The 21,207-nt window shown below is 38.4% G+C and overlaps 2 protein-coding genes across 2 annotated transcripts in view; one reads left to right on the top strand and one right to left on the bottom strand.

Moving 5' to 3' along the window:
* The window catches only part of LOC139937431 (leishmanolysin-like peptidase), a 32,600-nt gene extending 23,508 nt beyond the window's left edge, over positions 1-9,092 (bottom strand). The window contains exon 1 of the mRNA XM_071932572.1: positions 8,874-9,092. Coding sequence (XP_071788673.1) covers positions 8,874-8,966 — 93 coding nt within the window. The 5' untranslated portion in view covers positions 8,967-9,092. The remainder of the gene's footprint in view (positions 1-8,873) is intronic.
* Positions 9,093-10,341: 1,249 nt separating this feature from the next.
* Positions 10,342-20,865, top strand: LOC139937678 (chromobox protein homolog 3-like). The gene is made up of 5 exons (XM_071932936.1): positions 10,342-10,445; positions 12,305-12,525; positions 14,113-14,260; positions 16,053-16,180; positions 16,306-20,865. The coding sequence occupies exons 2-5, from the start codon at positions 12,341-12,343 to the stop codon at positions 16,475-16,477; spliced, it is 633 nt and encodes a 210-aa protein (XP_071789037.1). The 5' UTR covers positions 10,342-10,445; positions 12,305-12,340; the 3' UTR covers positions 16,478-20,865.
* The last annotated feature ends 342 nt before the right edge of the window (positions 20,866-21,207 follow it).

Raw genomic sequence — 21,207 nt, 5'->3', positions numbered from 1 at the left:
AAGAAAAGTCTAGCACCAAGACTAGCATGGAGTATCTGCTCACAACCGGCCATAAACACTGTTCATTATCAACTGTTTAAACACCCCCTACATGACGCACTCTCGACCAATAGGATTTAGTGAAACTGTCCATTTGTATTTGTGAAAAATTCTTCAGAAAACAAGGTCCATCTGATATAGTATCAAGTAAATGAAATAACACTTGAAAACCCTAAATGTATTATTTTGATATAAATGCATTCAAAATAATCAGTCATCTACCCCTTTTTCTACTTATCTTCTAAAACCATCATTAAAAGCATAATGTCCTCACAGTCTTTGCTATACATGAGAAAGCATGCCCAACTGGATGTAGAAAATTGTCTGCCTGTAAAAGAATTACAAATCCTCTCTAATTTGTTCCACCGGAGTGAACCCAACATTCATCCATCCATGTGAATAAGTGCTGCATGATTATACACAGTCCGCTGCTCATTGAACTCATCTGCTTTTTAATAAACACAAGCTTTAAAGGCAGTGCACACTATTGGTAATTACTCAAAATAATTATTAGCATAAAACCTTACTTTGTAAAGAGTAATGTGGAGAGGTTGATAGTAGCGCTCCTTCTGAAGTGACATACTTTTCGAGAAAAAAGTATTTTTCCACGAATTTGATTTCAAGCCCTCAGATTTAGAATTTGAGGTCTCAAAATCAAGCATCTGAAGGCACACAACTTCGTGTGAAAAGAGTGTTTTTTCTTGCACTATTATCTCGCAACTTCGATGACCAATGGAGCTCAAATTTTCACAGGTTAGTTATTTTATGCATATGTTGATATATACACCAAGTGAGAAGACTGGTCTTTGACAATTACTAATAGTGTCCGGTGTCTTTAAAGGTAACATTTACAGCTGCACCTTTCCAGACTGATTTGGAGCATTATCATAGTTACACTCTTTAACCTGCGATTGAACTTGCTAATTATAATTAAAGGCAGTGGACACTATTGGTAATTGTCAAAGACTAGCCTTCACAGTTGGTGTATCTCAACATATGCATAAAATAATGAACCTGTGAAAATTTGAGTTCAATGGGTCATCAAAGTTGTGAGATAATAATGAAAGAAGAAAACACCCTTGTCACACAAAGTTGTGTGCGTTTAGATGGTTGATTTCGAGGTCTCGAAATCAAATTCGTGGAAAATTACTTCTTTCTCCAAAACTATGGCACTTCAGAGGGAGCTGTTTCTCACAATGTTTTATACCACCAACCTCTCCCCATTACTTGTCACCAAGAAAGGTTTTATGCTAATAATTGTTTTGAGTAATTACCAATAGTGTCCACTGCCTTTAATGAGCTTTACAAATTATTTTGTGCAGTATCACCGACTCCCTATGCACAAACTTGCTTATCTGGGCAATACACGCAAATTCAGACCGATACACAATCAATTGTGGACTGTAATACACACCAATTGTGGGCCAATACGCGCGAATTGGGACAATGTACTAAAAATGTAGGCCAATACATGTATGCCAGCTGTGGCCAATACACGCAAATTGAGGCTGATACAAAACATGTCAACAAAATTCAAATATTAAGTATTTATTATTTGATTTTGATTCACCAAAGTTGTAAATAATTTTCTGTTTTAGATGGTCAAGATTGCGCAGTATTGTTAAGGCCCAGTCCCACTGCAGCGATAACGAGAGCGAGAACGATAACGACGCAAAGAGAACGCATTCCATTGGTTGAATGAGGGCATGCGTATTCTGCGTGGAGCAATTCAACCAGTACAATGCGTTCTCTGTGCGTCGTGATCATTATCGTTCTCAGTATCGCTGTAGTGTGACTCGGCCTTAAGGCTCTTAAAACCTGTAAGTTAACATAAACATCCTGTGTCTCCTGTCCATTCAGCATTTTGCGAAATCCTGGGTGTAAACCCTCATCATACTGTATAATTATTCCAATGTCTGGAGTGTTGCCTTGACCTCTTCAGCTATTGCATAGTCAAAGGTTACACAATTGATGCAGCAGAATGTTTGATAGTAACTTTAAAGGGAGGGACCAACTTCAGAAATGGAACCCATTTTCCAATGGTTGTTTAAAGGCAGTGGACACTAATTGGTATTTACTCAAAATAATCATTAGCATAAAACCTTACTGGATAACGAGTAACTGGGAGAGGTTGATAGTATAAAACATTGTGAGAAATGGCTCCCTCTGAAGTAACGTAGTTTTCGAGACAGAAGTAATTGAAGCATCTGAAAGCACACAACTTCGTGTGACAAGGGTGTTTTTTCCTTCCATATTATCTCGCAAATTCGACTACCAATTGAACTCAAATTTTCACAGGTTTGTTTTTTTATGCATATGTTGAGATACACCAAGTGACAAGACTGGTCTGGTCTTTGACAATTATCAATTGTGTCCACTGTCTTTATCTGTATATTAAGTACCTGAAATAACCCTAATCAGAAACACAAGAGCTAAGTCCAGTGATCTTACCCACTCGGCCATGTATTTAAGATGCCAGCCGTCGATTTCACAATACTCTTCCTAACTTAGGATTAATTTTAGGACGAATTAAATTAAAGAATCAGTATTATTACTTTGTATCTGAATTTATGATTACGTTACTCATCACAAGCATCAAAGCACATCTCTAACTATTTTTATTTTAGATTCAAACCAAACCCTTCACCGTATGACATCTGTTTTTTTCTCAGCAGCATTATCCACCCACTGAAGCTGTTTTGTAAAAAAAAAAAAAAAGATTAACTTGATATAATTCCAGAGCTTAATACAAAAGGGCAAAGTTCTTTCTTTGCAAGATTGTCTCGCCCCGTGAAACTGACCTGCCTAGAAAGTACAACATATAAGAAGACTGCATTTTAAAACTAGCCAGGTGTTCATAGAGTTTATACAATTTTCAAAAAATAATAATGGAAGCTTTTGTAGCACCGGTAACCGCTGCAAACGCCGCTCATGGACCTGCTCTACAAAAACTATTATTAAAATCCAGACAGATTTTCTTTTGAGCTTCAACTGAGAGTATTTTTGAGCACCTCAGGATATGTGTGAACCAAACCTACGTGATGTGAAACCGGTGAAACGGAACAGTTTTCTATTGTTATTATCTATTTGGTCATTGATGCAAAAAAAAATAGCATAATGGTACAGGCAGTCAGGCCTGGAAGTTCATCTATGAAAGGACAAGGCCATTTTCATTTTGGAAAGGGCACTTCCATTAGAAAATCTTTAAAGGAACACGTTGCCTTGCAGCGGTCGAGTTGGTCTTTGAAAAGCGTTTGTAACCGTTTTTTATAAAATGCATATGGGTAGAAAGATGTTGTAAAAATAGAATACAATGATCCACACAAACATGCCTCAAAATTGCTTGGTTTTCTATTTACCTCGTTGACTAACACGTCGGCCATTTATGGGGGTCAAATTTTGACGCCAAAAAATTGCCAACCATGTTAGTTCGCACACCAGAAGGAAAACCACGCAACTTCGAGGCAAACTTGTGCGGATCATTGTATTCTACTTTTAAAACATCTTTCCAAACCATATGCATTTTATAAAAAACGGTTACAAAGGCTTCTGTTTTGACCAACTCGTCCGATCCAAGGCAACATGTTCCTTTAAGTCATTGGGAATTTTTTGATTCAAGGGCACAAAGGCCAAGACCAGGAGCATCGGAGGCAATGCCCTCCATGGCCTACGTGTAATTCAAATCTGTGATTGTGATACAAAGATATTGCCCATTGAAAGCGCCCTCGTGCAATTCAACAGCATACATTAAATGGAAGAAAAAACAAGATAGTTAGATCCAGAGGAAAAGTTATGAGTGCAACATCCGGTACTGCTGGAATAGCATTTGCAGGCCTGTATGCTTCGTTATTGAAAGGGCAAGGGCTCCAAGGCACGTTTTCTTTGGTAAAAAGGGCACCCTAGAAAGAACTTGATCACTTCGAACGGAGCATTTAAAGGGGGCAACAAGGCAATCCCCAGGGGGGGGGGGGGGGGGCTGGAGGCAATCCCCTGAGACAATCGCCTTCATTGCCTCCGTGGAATATCAGACCTGCATTTGTCATCCCATTATGTAAACCTTTTCTATTGAAACCTTGCACGGTGGGAACAGAATCTAATGAGGTTTGCGAAGACTCCACAAACAAAAACCTCTCTATTTGAGTTGGTGGCTCTGAGGAGATTCAGTGGTTAAACAACTCAATGCTTCGATCAATATGCTCTGATCGCCTTCAGGAGAATGCTAACCCTATTCCTGTTTCCCAGCCAACCTTCCCAGCCAACCACCCTGCCTTTATAGCCCGGTTCATACTTCCTGCAAATGCGAATGCGATACGAATGTTGACGTTACAAATTCGCAACAAATAATTCACAGTATTGAGTTGTGCTTAGCAACTCTCTTGTCAAAATCGCATTGAATTCGCATTCGCAGGAAGTATGAACCGGACTTAAGTCCCTTAAAATGTTTCAGTAATTTCCCTCATAAAGGAGCCCTTAATAATTGTTACAACAACAACAACAACAACAACAAAGGGCTGAATCATGATTACCAAATACCAATAATGGTTTTAAACTGCTTCACCCTTTTGTAATTGAGCATCAATTTCTACGATTTCTATTTTTCTATGAAACATAATAGTATCCAGCAAGAATAACAATAAATGGGCTTCCTGTTCCTGTTATGACTGGTACTTCAAGATGCGGGGTGAGCCCTTGTTGACTCGCGACTTCCTCTTTTGTTTCTCAGTAATATGTTCTCCGAAAAGCAGCTCTATGAAATTGTGCCCATAAAGTTTGGGTCATAAGCAAATAGAAAGATACACTAAAAGTCAAATTTAAAATAGTTTCAGCTGAACAGGGTTGTGCTTGCTGAGAAAACAGCAAAAAAATGTCACCCGTGTTGTCACAAAAAAAGTGGAATCCATCCACGTTTAGTGAGGTTACAGTGCTCGGTAAATTATCTGGCTGCAGCAATTGCAAGCGGACACCATCCCTCAGTTATCCGAGAATTTGATTCATGCGTGATTGTTTCTCAGATTCAAATGTATAAGGGTACAAAATTTAAAAAAACAAATTTCTTGGAAGGGAATCCTTTCTCAAAATAGTCGACAGCTGCCGTGTATTTTACCAACTTTAAAAACTTTTCAGGGTCATCCATTAATTTTTGGAGTACTTGTACTTACCACTTGTACTTTACCACTTAGTGTACTTTATGAAATAAAAGAGTGAGTTGTATGTGTTTATACATCATGAAAGGGAGGATTCAGAACCACAGTCTAGACATTTGGTCTATCACAAATAGTTGAGGTTTGCCTTAAAGGGTCAATGTACTTTTTTTCTAACACAAAACTTAAAGATTACGTTAAACTTGCACAGTTTGAAGATAATGATAGTAGAAAGCCTCCCTTGAAATATTATTTACTGAAGTGCTGTAGTTTTTGAGAAATTAGTAAAACAATGTCTGACAGAAACTTTGAAGTGAGGCAATTTGCGGGTTAAATTTTGAATCATGTCTGGTGCCATGACTTGATTGGTCACAAGAGAATACTCCAATTGGATATTTCTGTAATGTACATTGCATGGTTCGGGCAAGCTGTTGTTCAGCAACCTCAGATTGGACAAAGCATGGTACGATTTTACCATTAACATGTGTTCATTCAGAATTGTGTATTGTGTCTCCGGTTGCTTGCAAAATCACACAAAAGTGTACCCTGAACTATTTGTTAAACTAGAAAAGTTATAGTCAAAGGAATTCATATTGTAAAAGCAGTCATTTGTGACTGAGCTACATGTACATGTAACATGTAGCAATTGCAAAAGAACCACTTGATCTGAATCCGAGTATCATTTCTTTCTGACAAATAGATGGCTGCAGAAAATTTGAAGTAAGCATTTTGCTGGTAAGATTTAGTATCATGTTTGGTGCCATGCCCGTGACATAATTGGCCACAAGAGATTACTCTAATTGGATATTTCTGTAATGTACATCACATGATCCGGGCAAGCTATTGTTCAACAACCTCAGGATGGGCAATAAAACATGGTACAATTTTACCACTAATAACACGTGACATGTTCATTCAGAATTGTGTATTGTGTCTAAGGTTGCTTACAAAATCACACAAAAGCGTGCCCTGAACCATTTGAACTAGACAAGTCCTATCTCTATAGTCAAAGGAATTCACATTGTAAAAGCAGTCACATGTGACTAAGCTTCATGTAGTCCAGAGATGCCAAGTCCAGAGGCCAGCTATGCGTGAGATTTTTCAAAACTCACCACCACCCCCCCCCCCAATTTGGCAATGCATTGTCGTTAATTTTTTTTTTTTTCCCGGTGTCTGGCCCCAATGCGTGAGAAAATAGTTGCTGTGCGTGTGAGCGTGAGACAGAGCCCAAATGCGTGAGTCTCACGCCTAATGCGTGGGACTTGGCAGGTCTGGTAGGCCTATTCATTGTACCACATCATTCAAATCTAACTTGCGATTGGCTCCATTTGAATCATTTAAAAAATACTTGCAACAATTTTACAAATTCCAAATAAAATCAAAGTCTGAAGTTGAAGTTAACAGACTATTAGCAAAACAAGATCTATAGTAAAAAATGTAAAAAAAAAAGGAGAAAAAAAAACAGCCTGAAAATAACTTGCAGTACCACCGGACCACTGGGACCAGCTTATTTTTTTAAAGCATTTAACGTAATTTGACACTTGATGATGTTATGTTGATGCTCTAAAGGCGATTTATTTTCAGCTTTAAACTGTTCTGCCATCTTGTCACTTTTATTACGAATTCATTGTGTCATGTATTATGTTCATCTGCCCTTTTGTCTGTTTGTCTGCCTGTCTGGTTGTCTTGTTTTCTTGTCTGTCTGGCTGTTTTTTACAAGCTAAATGCTTACCAAAACAGCCCCGCCCTCTATTAATTTATTCATGTTTACTCTTACTTAATGATATGTTTTGCTTTACTCCTAATACATGTAACTGTTGTTATTCTTTTATGGAAGTATGGAAATAAAATGTATTCTTGAATTGAATTTAATGGACACTTTTGGTAATTACTCAAAATTATTATTATCATAAAACCTATCTTGATTCTGAGTAATGGGTAGAGGTTGATAGTATAAAACATTGTGAAAAACGGCTCCCTCTGAAGTGATGTAGTTTTCGAGAAAGAAGTAATTTTCCACGGATTTGATGTCGAGACCTCAGATTTAGAATTTGAGGTCTCGAAATCAAGCATCTGAAAGCACACAACTTCGTGTGACAAGGGTGTTTTTTTTCTTTCATTTTTAATCTCGCAACTTCGACGATCGATTGAGCTCAAATTTTCACAGGTTTGTTATTTTGTGCATATGTTGGGATACACCAAGTGAACTGGTCTTTGACAATTACCAATAGTGTCTAGTGTCTTTAACAAGAAACAACTATATTACACCATTTTAGGCATTCCATTCTGTAGAATACCTTTTTACCAAGACTTTCTAAGATTCTGGTTCAGGGGAAGAGATAAATGCAGTTGAATTAAATTGTAATCTCAATTTCCTGTAATCTCAATTTCAGTAAACAGGAGCTGCTGTACTTTTTGCCATAAAGACAAGTCCACTAAAACAGTGTCTACAACTCCATGGACTAGTCATTGACTCATTACTGAGCTGTATGGTCTACAATGAGTGTTTTGCACATCGTCAGTGTTTTACTCAATTAACTGCATTCGTACCAAAAGTCAATTATACCACGATTTTGTTTCTTCTTGAAAACAGTTCTAAATATGTATGTGAATGTCTGTCTGTCTGTCGAAACAATCTGGGCCCAATTTCATGGCTCTGCTTACCGTAAGCACAGAATCGGCGCTTACGGAAACAGGGAATTCTGTGCTTACGGCAAGCGTATTTCACGGGTTAGCGGCGAAATTGGGCTTCTGCGCGTGCGTTCTCCACGTTACTAGGCATTCTACGCTTACAAGGCTAGCGCAGAAATTTGGCGCTTGCACGTAAGCGGGGAATCACGATCGTAAGCGCAGAATTTGGCGGTAAGCAGAGCCATGAAATTGGGCCCTGTAGTTATACCTGTAAGACACAGGCGTCATATGAAAGTAAGACACTATCTAATGTTTCTATCCACACATCATGCACGGATATCTTAGAAAATCACTTTAAAAAGTTTCCAATTCATACAAAATAATATTTTAATCATAAATAATTTTGAAAAGTTTCTGTATCACGCCTTACGCCACCCCTTTTTTCATTCAATATGTTATAATATATAAATAGTAAATAATTTACCACAATAAGATTAGACCCAGTGTTATGGGCGCTAGATTCCTTTTTTCGAAATTTTGACATTATCGGTCATAGGCCTATTAATTATTATAATGTCAAAATTTCAAAAGAAGGAATCTAGCGCCCCAGTCACTGGGTCTACATTGACTCAAATGAGATATCCCTTTTTCTTTTTGTAAAAAATGAGTGAAAAGGTGGTGGCATGATTGATACGGAAAGTTATCCCATAATTTGTCAGTAAATCCATAGAGCAAGGGTAAATCAAATACATAACTTGTTCAACAACAATACATAAAACAAAAAAGTGCAGTGAGGACATCTTTGTTTGGGATGTTGGCAAACAGTTTAGTTTTAGAGTAGTGGCACTGGAGTGGTAGAGGCGACTTCCGGCGACTGTTTAGAAAGGGGCAACTTTGTATGGGGCAACTTTGTTGTGAGAAACTTCATGACTTTTGACGTGGACGACCTTGTTACCGGCAAAATGACAAGTCAGGCATCATCAGGGAACCAATTAATTTGTTTGACACGTTAATCGTGATTGTGTAACTAAAAAACATAGCAAGAAAATGTATTTTGCCTACCTCGTCTCGGCCTGGTGGCCGATGAACACAGACACTTGCAGTCACCACACTAAACAGATACAGATGTGAAAGAAAATAAAGCAGCTTTCCCATGTTTAGACCCAAATATTACCCCCAAACCAACACGGCCCAATCAAGACAACGTTGACATTGTGCACAGCATCACCGGTCTCTCGAAAATAATGTAACTGAACACTTCCGCTGATTAAAAGTATAGTACTGTATTGTTGTGGTCAACCCACGGTCAACCTCGCGCTCATAACAAAAAAACAAGGTTGTCTGAATTCAAGTCGTATGGTTCCACTACTCCTAAAGTGATAATTACTGTTGTTTGTTTGTCCTTTGAAGGTACCAGACTTTAAACATTTTGAACGGTCTTGTTGGACAGCGCCCTCTTGTTGAAAAGCTCCATGTGATGTGTTGTGTTTATGGAGGAGTGGGCGGGCGGGGTTGGTTATGGGGGGGGGGGGGAGTTTTTGTAAATGAGTTGGGATTAAGCTTTTTGTCATAGCATAGAGAAAGGACAATGGGTGCCGAATAGGCAAGTGACCCAGGATGGAAACAGTGGTGGCCTATTTAATAGATTTTCCTTGGGGTGATGTTTGGAAACACTCGGACTACTTCTACCTCCCGTAATGGGGGAGGTGGGGGCAACTGTGGCTCATTTTTGGGGGTATACAATTGGTGATGTGACTTTGATTAATTTATAATCAGAGACCAATATGTGAAATAGAAAATTGAGTTTTATTGTAATTTTGACTCAATTAAAAAAAGGTGTGCCTACCAAGCATGCCTGCTAATCAAACCCAATGCCTGCCAACCAGAGCGCATATGAATTTGGGTATCAAGGAACAGTACAAATTATGGGTTTTTTTTTTTTCTTTCACCTAATTGACATTTTAATGGTTTAAACAGAGAGGTAAATTACTGAGTATACAGTGCTAACACACATCGGTGTATGGGTAAAAAACCAGAATTAATATTCTTCATCCCCAATGCAAATTTAACATCTATTATATCGTTGTGGTACCCGCTGCCAAAACATAGGATTCGAACTATCTCTAGCTACCGGGCAACCTCGGTAGTCTAGTTGGTAAGACACTGCTCTAGAATTGCAAGGGTCGTTGGTTCGAATCCCACCCGAGTAACATGCCTGTGATATTTGTTCACAGGACTCTGGGAAAGTACTGAAAATACAATGCTAACACACATCGGTGTATGGCAAAAACCAAAATTAATATTCTTTATCCCGATGCAAATTCAAGATCTATTATAACATAGACGTAGTTTGATTCCTACCTCCATGTTTGACCATATAGGTAGTTGGTTTGACCATGACTAAACCGAACAGCAAAAAGCATGTCTTTCCGTCTAAAGCCTCTACTCTCACCACCCTCCCCCACCCGGCCCCACCCCCTTTTTGTGATGTAGGATGGAGAGCCGCAGTTCAACGCAAGGGGGCGCTATATCAACTAATTGCAGGTTGTTGTGTGTGAGTCTATTTTCCCGCCTTGTTCGTGTGCTCGGATGCATGCTTCACAATCTTGAGATTCACCTAAGAAGTAAAAGACTGTAAGTTTCTTGTCTTTCTGTCTCCTTGATGTGTATTAGTAAACTTCTAAACATACATAAATGTTTACTTTTATTTGAGTCAATTGACTGAACGGTGTTTTATATGTTATTAAATAAACAGTTTGTTTTTTAAACGAAATGACATGTGTGTTCTAACGATTGGCCGACCCAAACGTATTGTGTGTCACCGACACCGACGGATATTGCATGTGTTTGCAACAAACAGTGGCACAGTGGCGTGCTTGCCGGCCTTGGTGTTCATTTAGTTAACACAAAAACCTAAAATTTAATTTTATTAACAAGGGCTAGCATAATGAGGAAGATGTGGAACTTGCAAGTTGTAGCTGGATCGACATTGTTGCATTGCATGCAATTGCATACCATTGTTGTTTGTCATTCAATTGTCATGTGATTTCTATCTATCTAAATAATCTATCTATCTTCCAATAAGTACATCCCTCCACAAGAGTATAGTCATACTGTGGTGTTCACGCAACGAGTTGTAGATAACCGGAATAGATTCCCAGCCAACGTGGTCAAACTCAAAGCCAAGACAACCGATCAGTTCAAAAACAGCTTTGACAAATACCTGAATGAAAATGGATATGGGGTGTTAAAAGGCATAAGCCTACAATATTAAAAATCCCATCAAACCTTAAAAAGTGTAAGAAAATGGATGATGGTCATGGTGGTTTGGGTTAAATAAATTAAATCTATTTAAAAAATCTAAAATTATTGTACTGCTCGACTGGTAGGATAACTTTCCGTATGGCGCCACCACTTTTTCACTAATTTTTACAAAAAGGGATATCTCATTGAGGTAAATTAGATACTATATTATTTCATATCGAATGAAAAAGTGGTGGCGCCATACGGCAACTTTTCCGACTGGTAGAGCAGACAGTCACAGTATTCATGTTTTGTGTGATAAAATAGAGGCCCCACATACATGAAATGAAAAAAGACTGCGGAAAATTTGGGCCGAGTCTGCTGTCACTTGTCAGCTGTGTAAGTCTGGGGAAAAAAGCAAGCCAAGCACAATTTTCAGCATGTATGTCAAATTGTAAAACACATTTGATTTATGTCTATTAATTATTTTGGTCGTGACATTTTAAATCAAATATTTGTTTCAGAGACAGAGGAAAGTATTGCATAATATAAAAAAATTATTCTAATATGAATTTCATTAGCAGTGAGCAGTTTATAGTTGCGATAACGTAACCCTCCTGCCGACGGCAAAGCCGGAGGGTTACGACTCAAACTCGAACGACTTTCAGGTCCAACACGTACAATTTCGACAGCTAGTCAACAGATTTGCTCCATTTTTACCACTTTCAAAAATCATGACGTCCAACAATTTTGCATAGTTTTGTGGGCACAGAATGCCAATATTTAGTAGCAATGCTGATTTTTGAGTAACAACTGATCCATTTTGGGGAGCATTTTGCTCTGCTACTCAAGGGAAACAATTCACTACCATGTGTGTTGTGTGTTAAAGACACTGGACACTATTGGTAATTGTCAAAGACTAGTCTTCACAGTTGGTGTATCTCAACATATGCATAAAATAACAAACCTGTGAAAATATGAGCTCAATCGGTCGTCAAAGTCGCGAGATATTAATGAAAGAAAAAAACACCCTTGTCGCACCATGGTCACACGAAGTTGTGTGCTTTCAGATGCTTGATTTAATCAAATTCGTTGAAAATTACTTTTTTTTTCGAAAACTACGTCACTTCAGAGGGAGCTGTTTCTCACTGCCTTTAATTAATCAGAACTTTTATCTGTTCAATCTTTCCAATGTCGGTTACTGATACATGTAGTATTAACGTACTTGTTTTTGTGTTGCCATTCTACAGAGCCGTGATTTATCATCACAAGGTCGTCAGAAAATAATGGGAAGAAGTAACCCAAAGAGCAAAGATAAATCCATGTCGAAGAAGGAGGATAAAGACCCGATGGCTGAGGGCAGCGCAGCTGACGAGGAGGAAGAGGAAGCTTACCAGGTGGAGAAGGTCCTGAACAGGAGGGTCAAAGGAGGCAAAGTAGAGTACCTTCTCAAATGGAAAGGCTACCCAGAGTAAGTCTAGTCATAAAGTGATATAAGTCTAGAAAATAACTAAGGCAGTATACGATGGTTGCTTTCCTAGCTCGTGACCAAGGTCTTTATTCTTTCATACCAATTAAAGACAGTGGACACTATTGGTAATTGTCAAAGACCAGTCTTCTCACTTGGTGTATCTCAACATAGGCATGAAATAACAAACCTGTGAAAATTTGAGCTCAATCGGTTGTAGAAGTTGCAAGATACTAATGAAAGAAAAAAACACCCTTGTCGCACGAAGTTGTGTGCTTTCTGATGCTTGATTTCGAGACCTCAAGTTCTAAACTTGAGGTCTCGAAATCAAATTCGTGGAAAATTACTTCTTTCTCGAAAACTACTTCACTTCAGAGGGAGCCGTTTCTCACAATGTTTTGTACTATCAACCTCTCCCCATTACTGGTAATAAAGAAAGGTTTTATGATGATTATTATTTTGAGTAATTACAAATAGTGTCCACTGCCTTTAGTAGAAGGAAGATAACACAGTGGTGTACAATATACATGGGCAGGATAAAATAGTCCTTTATCACAAACAGCCTAGTTGCCATTTTGTCCTTTTAAGCCTGGGCGACTAGTGAAATTTATTACTCGCCCTTACCTTTAAAGGGGATTTTTTTTCTCAATCTGTTTAACAAGTAGGTTTTTGAGGTCATCTAAGCCTAGGCGACTAATGAAATATATGCTACTTGACTAGTCGCACCTAGTGGACACTATTGGTAATTGGGTCATTCCGTGTCAAATCACCCCAAAAAAAGGCAATTTTAAACCCTACCCACTTCAAATTTGCTCATATTTGGTTGATGGGGTAATCGTGGCTCAACAAGCTCAAGTTTTAAATTTCAGCTCCATCCGATAAACGGTTCTCGCGCTACGGCATACTCTTTCTTGTTGATTTCGGTCAAAATGCGCCTGACCTCTGACATTCAACTGACCATAAATCGGTAACCTTTGTGTCAAATTGGTTGAAATTGGTGTCTTTGGAAAGGAAATTGTGTAAGGTTTCCAAATATGTCTTTATTTCTTTTGTAGGAACATGTTTAGGTATGATAACCTTTTGACCTCTACTTTGACCTTGAATTTGACCATGTGGATCATGTGACCTGGCGACGAACTTCGGTGAAAATTTACCCTTATATGTTTTCTCCACAATATCAAAAATTTAGAGATATAATATTTTTGGCTTGCTTTCAAGCTCAACTCAAAGTTGTCCTACTTCACTTTTCCTGTGCAAAGTACATGTACATTTGATACCATGTCCATACGTATGTATGTCATGATTTTGCTTGGGGACCATAGCCTTGCTTGATATACATGCGTATGAACAGGTATGTACATGTACTTTGCATAGGAATAGGCAAGTAGGGCAACATCTATTTAACATTCGAACTGCCTCTAGCTGCCGGGCAACCTCGGTAGTCTAGTTGGTAAGACACTGCTCTGGTTTTGGATAACTACCAAATGTGTTCAATGCCTTTACTATGGACCACAGACTAGTGTGAACAAGTAAACAAGCTCATAACCAAAACTAAATCAAGCTTGCATGTTTTTTTCTTTGGTTATTCAGTGACCAGAACACATGGGAACCCGAGGAGAATCTTGATTGTCCAGAGCTCATCCAGGTATACCTTGACTCGGTTAAATTACCTCAGCAAGCGAATAAACGCAAACTCAACGGTGGTGAAGGAGTTCCTAAAATGGCAAAGATGACGGCGGTAAGGTCAAATCCTTTTCTGAATCAAAGGGTCTGGATACTTTTTGTAGAACACAAAACACAATGTCCACAGATTTACATTAAACTCACAATATTTGAAGATAATGATGGTAGAAAGCTTCCCTTGAAATATTACTTACTCAGGTGCTGTAGTTTTTTAGTAATGAGTAAAACAAGTCACAAAAATAATTTTTGTCTCAGGAGACGAAAAATTTAAATTTTTTACTCATTTTTGTCACAGGAGACAAACATTATTTTAGCTCAGAAATTATATGTTTGTGCCATTGTTTTGCTAATTTCTCACAAATTACAGCACCTCGGCAACTAATATTTAAAGGTATGCTTTCTACCATCATTATCTTCAAACTGTAAGTTTATTGTAAATCTGTGGACATTGTGTTTTGTGTAACAAAAAGTATCCAAATCCTTTAAATCATGTGGTGTCATGACTTGGATTGAAATATATTTGTGAGACTCAACCTTGGGCTTCAGTCTTTAAAGACAAAGATGTTAAAAAACGAGACCACTAGACTTGTCCTGTTCAGAGTTTACTGGCCAATCACTGAAATCATTGGCCCCGGCCAGTTGTCCAGTGTAAAATTCGAACCCTGGGTTTAGAGCATTGAATTCAAGCTCTTGGGGTTCGAATCCTGGTCATGACACTAGTGTCCTTGAGCAAGATACTTTACTACAAGTGCTTCCCTTCACCCAAGGGTAAAAATGGGTACGTGCGAGGGTAGAGGTTGATATTGTGTTTGAAAAGCCACTGCAACCCAGGGTTGTATACTCCCCATGGAGCTGAGAAAGATCAAAAAAGAAATGATATTGGCCCAATGACCAGGGCACTAATGTAAAGCGCATTGATACGTTATTGTAAAAGTGTGCTAAGAACTAGTTGTTATTAATATACGCTGCTAAGGATTTGAACTGCCTCTAGCCATCGGGCTAGCTGGTAAGAGATCTGCTATGGCAATGCAAAGGTCACAGGTTTGAATCCCAACGGAGTGATTTACCTGTGGTTTACTGAATATACAGACTGTAAAGACTGGATTACAGTGTTATTGTTAATTATCTTCAAGTATGCGCTAATCCTCCAATCGGATTCGCAGAATGGAGTGGTGATGAAAACCTATGTTACACGGCTAATGTCTTGTGTGTTCTATGTCATGCGCAAAGTTTGCTTGAAGATAAATACGTTATCACGCACGCTCGTGGAAATACGGAAAATATAGCGCGTCTGCGTCCCATATCCAACGAGGCCGAAGCGCTATATTTTTCCGTATTCCACTTGCGCTTGTGTGATAACTTATATTATTATTAAGTATTATTTATACAGGGTAGCCCCATCAGTGGTAAAACACTGTTCTCTCTGGGGGCCCTGTAGAAAAGCAAAAACACAGAACTAGAGAGAAACAAATACATACATGTATGTATATAGAACAAACCCCACAAAAGCAACAAAAGCACTCTATACCACCAAGGACAAAAGTAGAGAAAAACAAGGCGAAAAATTGCCAGACGCCAAAAAAAGAAGAAGGTATATATATATACTTTTAGTCCTTGAAAGTGTGCTGAGATGGGCTCCTAGTTCCGATTGGAATTTGTAGGAACGGTTTAAACGGACAGTCGCAAGTTAGGTTTGCTAAACTATGTCAGGCACCCTATCTTCAAATAAAATTATGGGTTTAAAAACAAAAATCCTGATGTGTTTCAGGACAAGCAGTTTGTATTTGCTTGAAGGGAGACATACAGCAGAATATTTGTAACTAATTCTTTGCCATTCTTATTTACAGGGCCAGACGCTAGAATGCACACCAAGCGCAAGCTCGACAGAGCCCGAGGGCTTTGACAGAAAACTGGAACCAGAGAAAATCCTTGGAGCTACGGAAAAAGATTCTGAACTTATATTCCTAATGAAATGGTATGGTCCTATTCAAAGTATACAAACTAATAGTGCTAGTACCTTTAAATGAAATGGACATGCTCTCAACACTGATTTAGCCAACTCATTTTACCAATTTTTTTTCTTCTTTTATTTTTTTGTAGGAAAGGCAGTGACCGCGCCGACTTGGTCCGAGCGAAAGAAGCCAATGTGAAGTGTCCCCAGGTCGTCATCGCATTCTACGAAGAGAGATTGACGTGGCACACGGAGTCGAAAGAAGAAGACATGAGGGATGCTATAGCAGCCAAAGAGAAAGAGAAAGAGACCAAAGCGTAGTGAGTTTTCTAACACAAAAATAAAAATAAAAACCTCAATTTTACATTGGGGAAAAAAAAAATAGGACAAGAAAAGGATTTCTCGATGGATGAACTGGCCAGATTGTATATTTTCCTTTTTTGGGGGATGAGATTTCATTCAAGAGTTGCAAAAAAAGGAGTTACTCGGAACAAGACGCAATCTGCATACTCAAACTCACAACTGGACGCCATTTTCTTTCTCGCTTGAAAAAAAAAACAACGTTAAAGCAGTATTCTGGTGCTGGCAAACTCCCTTTCATCCAACCAACACGCCATGTTGCCAAATATATACGTGTATGTACAAAAAGATTTGACTAACTCCTCGTTAATGTGTGTTTGAATTCAATCAATTTTAAGTCCGGAGGCTTCTAGCGAGAGAAGAATTAAATTATGATGAGCCGGTGAAAACATTGATGTTTAAAAGAAATATATCTAAACAGCACAGTTCGTCGACACTCCGAGTGGACGCTGGCTGATTTGATGTGTTGAATTGTTCCTATTTGTATTTTTAATGAAGAATGATTGTCCCATTGCTTTTTAACTTGTCAAGTAGTGGTTTTTGTTTGCGTTTTTTTTTCTTTTTTTTTTTCCTTTTTCTTTTTCTCCCCCCTTTTAAATGCACTAGAATAGTATACTTGTAGAAACGTTTAAAACTAAATTCCCCACTTAATCGTGTACAGTCTGGTCAGCTGTACAGATAAGTCTTGTAAATACTGTAAATAAAAAAACGTAAGACCATAAATCAGGAAGTCCCCTCCGAACCCATTTATCCAAATTTTAAAAGAGCTGTTAAAAAAAAGTGCCAATGAAAAATTATTACCAAGCAGATTTATGTGACCAGCAAGAATGCTATCTGTTAGACACCGATTTTGATTGGTTTTGTTCAGGCCTTGTATTTCATCTTTGAGGGGGCAAGGCCATTTTCAGTCTCCCAAGGGCACTTGCATTGGCAAATCTTAAAATCTGCATGACACTTTGAAGTAGCACCAAGGCAACAGCCCCCGTGTAATTCCAGGCCTGTTGGTTCCCTGCTTGTTTTTTGCTTAGCACACTTCAAGTGCTTAGGAATTTTTGTGTGGTTAATAAATAATAGTTCTATTAAATTGGTTTTGCGAGACGGCATACTTTTCTGCAAACTTGCATTTGGGGACTTTTGTGGGCGCTAGATGGCGGCAAAATTACCAGGTTTATTGAGTGTTCTAGGAAGTATGTGCAGAATTAAGAAGTACGTAAACAATGTCAATTTACCGTCAAATTTCTGCCATTTCGAACACATTGCTGTAATAGTTGAGCACAATGCCGTTTTAGTTAATTTCTTTAACCCCCCCTTTCTGGACCAAGGAGTGTGTATTTCAATTATCTAGATTTTAAAAATTTGCTTACAAAATAAAATAAATAATCCTTGTTGAAGAATTGTACAGTAATTTAATTTGCATGTCCTTTATTGTTTTTGCTACTTGTGGGGTTTTCTTTAACTTTTATCGCTCAGAAAAATCCAAGTGCAGTAAAACAAACAGAAGGTGGACAGAAGAATAATGTGAAGAATGTGTCGAGTGGTACCAATCTTAGAGCTTGTTAAACAAGTAAACAAATGAACACCTTGAGACGCCAAATTTGGTGACCCGCCAAACATGCATGTGAGGTTTTACTGCTTTTGACCTGGTCCACTTATACTCGCTTTACAAACAATGTCATTGCTCTATAAAGTAGGCTGCAGCTACAAGTTGCCGTTGAACCAATATATCATCATTGGAAGAGCATAATGATCGGAAAGCAATTTGCAATAGAGTGCCAAATATAGTGCGCCCTCTGGAGTAAGGCCAAGAGATGCTATTTTCAGGGCATCTTGGGAAGTGGTTGACATGTTAGTCATCTCACAGCGCCAGCCACATGACAGTTTGTGGTTTACAAAGTTTGAGGCACATTTTATTTATAAGAGAGACAAAAAGAAAAATTGATCATCGCGTGATTCGTGTGTATGGCAAAATGAGCCTCGCATGACACCCATGTATGGCAAAATGGCAAGATGTGTTTTCATTGGTCAATGTGACGCCTACTGTATATGGCAAAATATTTTGCCATTCACATGTAAATAAGTGGCATATGCGCGTCCATGAAAATAATCTCTCAACGAAACCGCTCCCACAATGACAAACGCGACGTTCTCCGGGTTCTATTTCTATGGTTTGAGCATGCGTACTGACTGTACTACGATCTTGCGTGCTGATGCCGTAAGAGCTAGTTGGTAGAATGTCTGTCTGACATATGGGTATTTTGAGAAAATTTGTGTCAATAGTGCGAAGTGCTACAATTATGTTTGTATGTGCTTCATTTGAAACGATACCTCAGGATGATTTTTTACTTATAGTGTTCTGTAATTTGTGAATTGATGTCAGATTTTTTCGATGAATTGTGCACTCTAAAGGAACCCAATTTAAAATTATTTTTCATGTAAATTGGTTCATTGTTTTGTTGTCCCAGCAAGGGAAACAATTTACTTCAGTATAATTATGTTGTAAAAGATGAACTGTATGCCAGAGACCGTGGTTTAAATCTGCTCTTTTTAAGTATTACCTAAGATTGGCTCAATGCATTGTTCACTGGACCTGAGCCAAGTATAACTTGAATTATGGTCTCATTTAAAAGTAAATTAATTTCTGTTCCATTAATGTTTGTGGCTGCTTGTTAAGTGACTACTGTATGAAATGAAGGTAGTACATTTGGTAATATTAGCTCCCCTTGTTATTCAGGGTTCACAAAGTAGTTCCTTTAACTCCTGGAAGGGGGGGGGAAACGAAGTGACTAGGTGAAGTTATAACACACCTCTTGCTCATTCTGTATTCTGGTTGGCTGAAACACTGTCACGTGGGATGAACTAGTATAGGCTTGTGATCGCGCGCGCGTGTTTTGCGGGAATAGCACCAGAGCGGGCACTAGTCAATATGCCTGTGATTGGTTTTTTTTTTCACAGTACTGAGTATACAGTGCTAACACACATCGGTGTAAGGGTAAATAAAACCAAAAGAATCATGTTATATTTGTTTTACTATACTTCATGGAGTTTTGGAATATACAGTGATTGAAACTTGTGTGTGCAACTAAGCTTGGGCGATATCAATTTATTTTATTCACGATATATCGCCGACAATATATCGCGATATTCGATATAATCGCGATTAATTAAATTTGACATCATCAGTCTTCAAACTCCCAGTGAAAGTTGTAGAAGAGACAGTCATAGCATAAGATAGGTGTTCTAATGACCTATTCTTCTGGTTTTACTCCAAACCTATGGGGTGCAAGATGTCTCAGCGAGGAAATTTTATCGATATTTCGATTTATCGCGATGTATCGATATTTCGATTAAAACCAAATCGTTCCGATATTGAAATCGTTTCCAAATTAGTATCGCGATATTCGATAATATTGTGATATCGCTCAAGCTTATGTGCAACCATCTTTTCATGCGTATGTAGCTAGCGATCATTGCGCATGTAGCTAGCGATCATTGCGCACGTGCAACACTTCCTTGTTTGCTTCATAAAGCACATGCTGGTAGTAGTCTACTATGCATGCATACTTACCCTGTGTGTTGATAAGAGGTGTGTTGATAAGAGGTGTGTCGATCATGAATATGTAGGAGGCGTATTTATATTCACTAAATTACAACTAGCAATGGAATGTTAAGGGCGGGAGACTATTGTGTTTCTTCTTTTCTCACTATCCTAAAAAATTATTCTTTTGTAATAAATTACCGGGCAGAAAAAAAACGAGCAGGGAACGGTAACCAATTCTGGCTAACAAAATTGCTTTGTGCTGTGGTTATTTTGAGCGATTCAGCCACAAGCTGTTATTAAAATGTTCACAGAGAGTATGACTATGCACCTAAATTGCATGATCTTCAAAAAATGTTTGTGCTGTTTCGCCCGATGAGTATTTATTTTAAAACTTGCATGTTGTGGCTGTAGTTGGGCTTTGTATGTTGTTGTTTAATCCCGCTTAAGATTTACTAAGAAGTTCACATTTTTACTGCAAAGTTTTTGGGGGGATGTCGTGTTTGGTTTGGCAAATCATCGGCATTCCCAGCGGAGACCGGTAATGTTTGGGTTTTGGAGGGGCTATTCCTGTGACCCCCATGAAGATGGCATGATTCATTGCAACTTAACGTTTCCTGTAAATCAATAATTAATTCAATACGATTACTTAGGTCTGTCCGTTAGTCTGTCAAAAAAATCCCATGGAGTTATTTACATGTAGATCAACCCATGTTATAAAAACTTGGCAAGGAATTCGTAATTTTTATCAACTGCCTCTCCAGGCAATATTTTTTAGTTACAATAAAGCATTTTGTATGTGTATTTGTATTAACGCTTTGCGTCTAAAATTGTGTTTGATTTTTAATTCCACACTGTAGAAATTACCCTTTGCTAAGGATTCAAAACTCTCTCCCCCCCTTCCAACATGGCCCCCATCTCTCCCCCCCCCCTCAATATCCCTAGATGTGCTTTTCAAGACCTACCCCCTCCCACATAGGCCCCAAGTCTATGCCCCCACACCCCAAGTAGTTTTCCAGACTTTCCCCGTGATATCTCAGAAACACGACCATCTTTTAAAATGAAATAATCACAAGATAGTTTGATTGTATACATCTACATTTATATTGGACTTATTAAAACAATAAAACCGTTCCAAAAACCAAAGGTATACTTT

This window comes from Asterias amurensis, chromosome 5 (genome assembly GCF_032118995.1).
Source record: "Asterias amurensis chromosome 5, ASM3211899v1".
NCBI classification, from domain to species: Eukaryota; Metazoa; Echinodermata; class Asteroidea; order Forcipulatida; family Asteriidae; genus Asterias; species Asterias amurensis.
The sequence above is the reverse complement of the archived record's forward strand: the minus strand, read 5'-3'. Positions and strand labels throughout refer to the sequence as shown.

Excerpts from the sequence above, each read along its gene's own strand:
- LOC139937678 (XM_071932936.1), top strand. The coding sequence starts at position 12,341 with ATGGGAAGAAGTAACCCAAAGAGCAAAGATAAATCCATGTCGAAGAAG. Across the intron at positions 12,526-14,112 it reads AAATGGAAAGGCTACCCAGA|TGACCAGAACACATGGGAAC; the intron begins GTAAGTCTAGTC and ends TTGGTTATTCAG. Across the intron at positions 14,261-16,052 it reads AAATGGCAAAGATGACGGCG|GGCCAGACGCTAGAATGCAC; the intron begins GTAAGGTCAAAT and ends TCTTATTTACAG.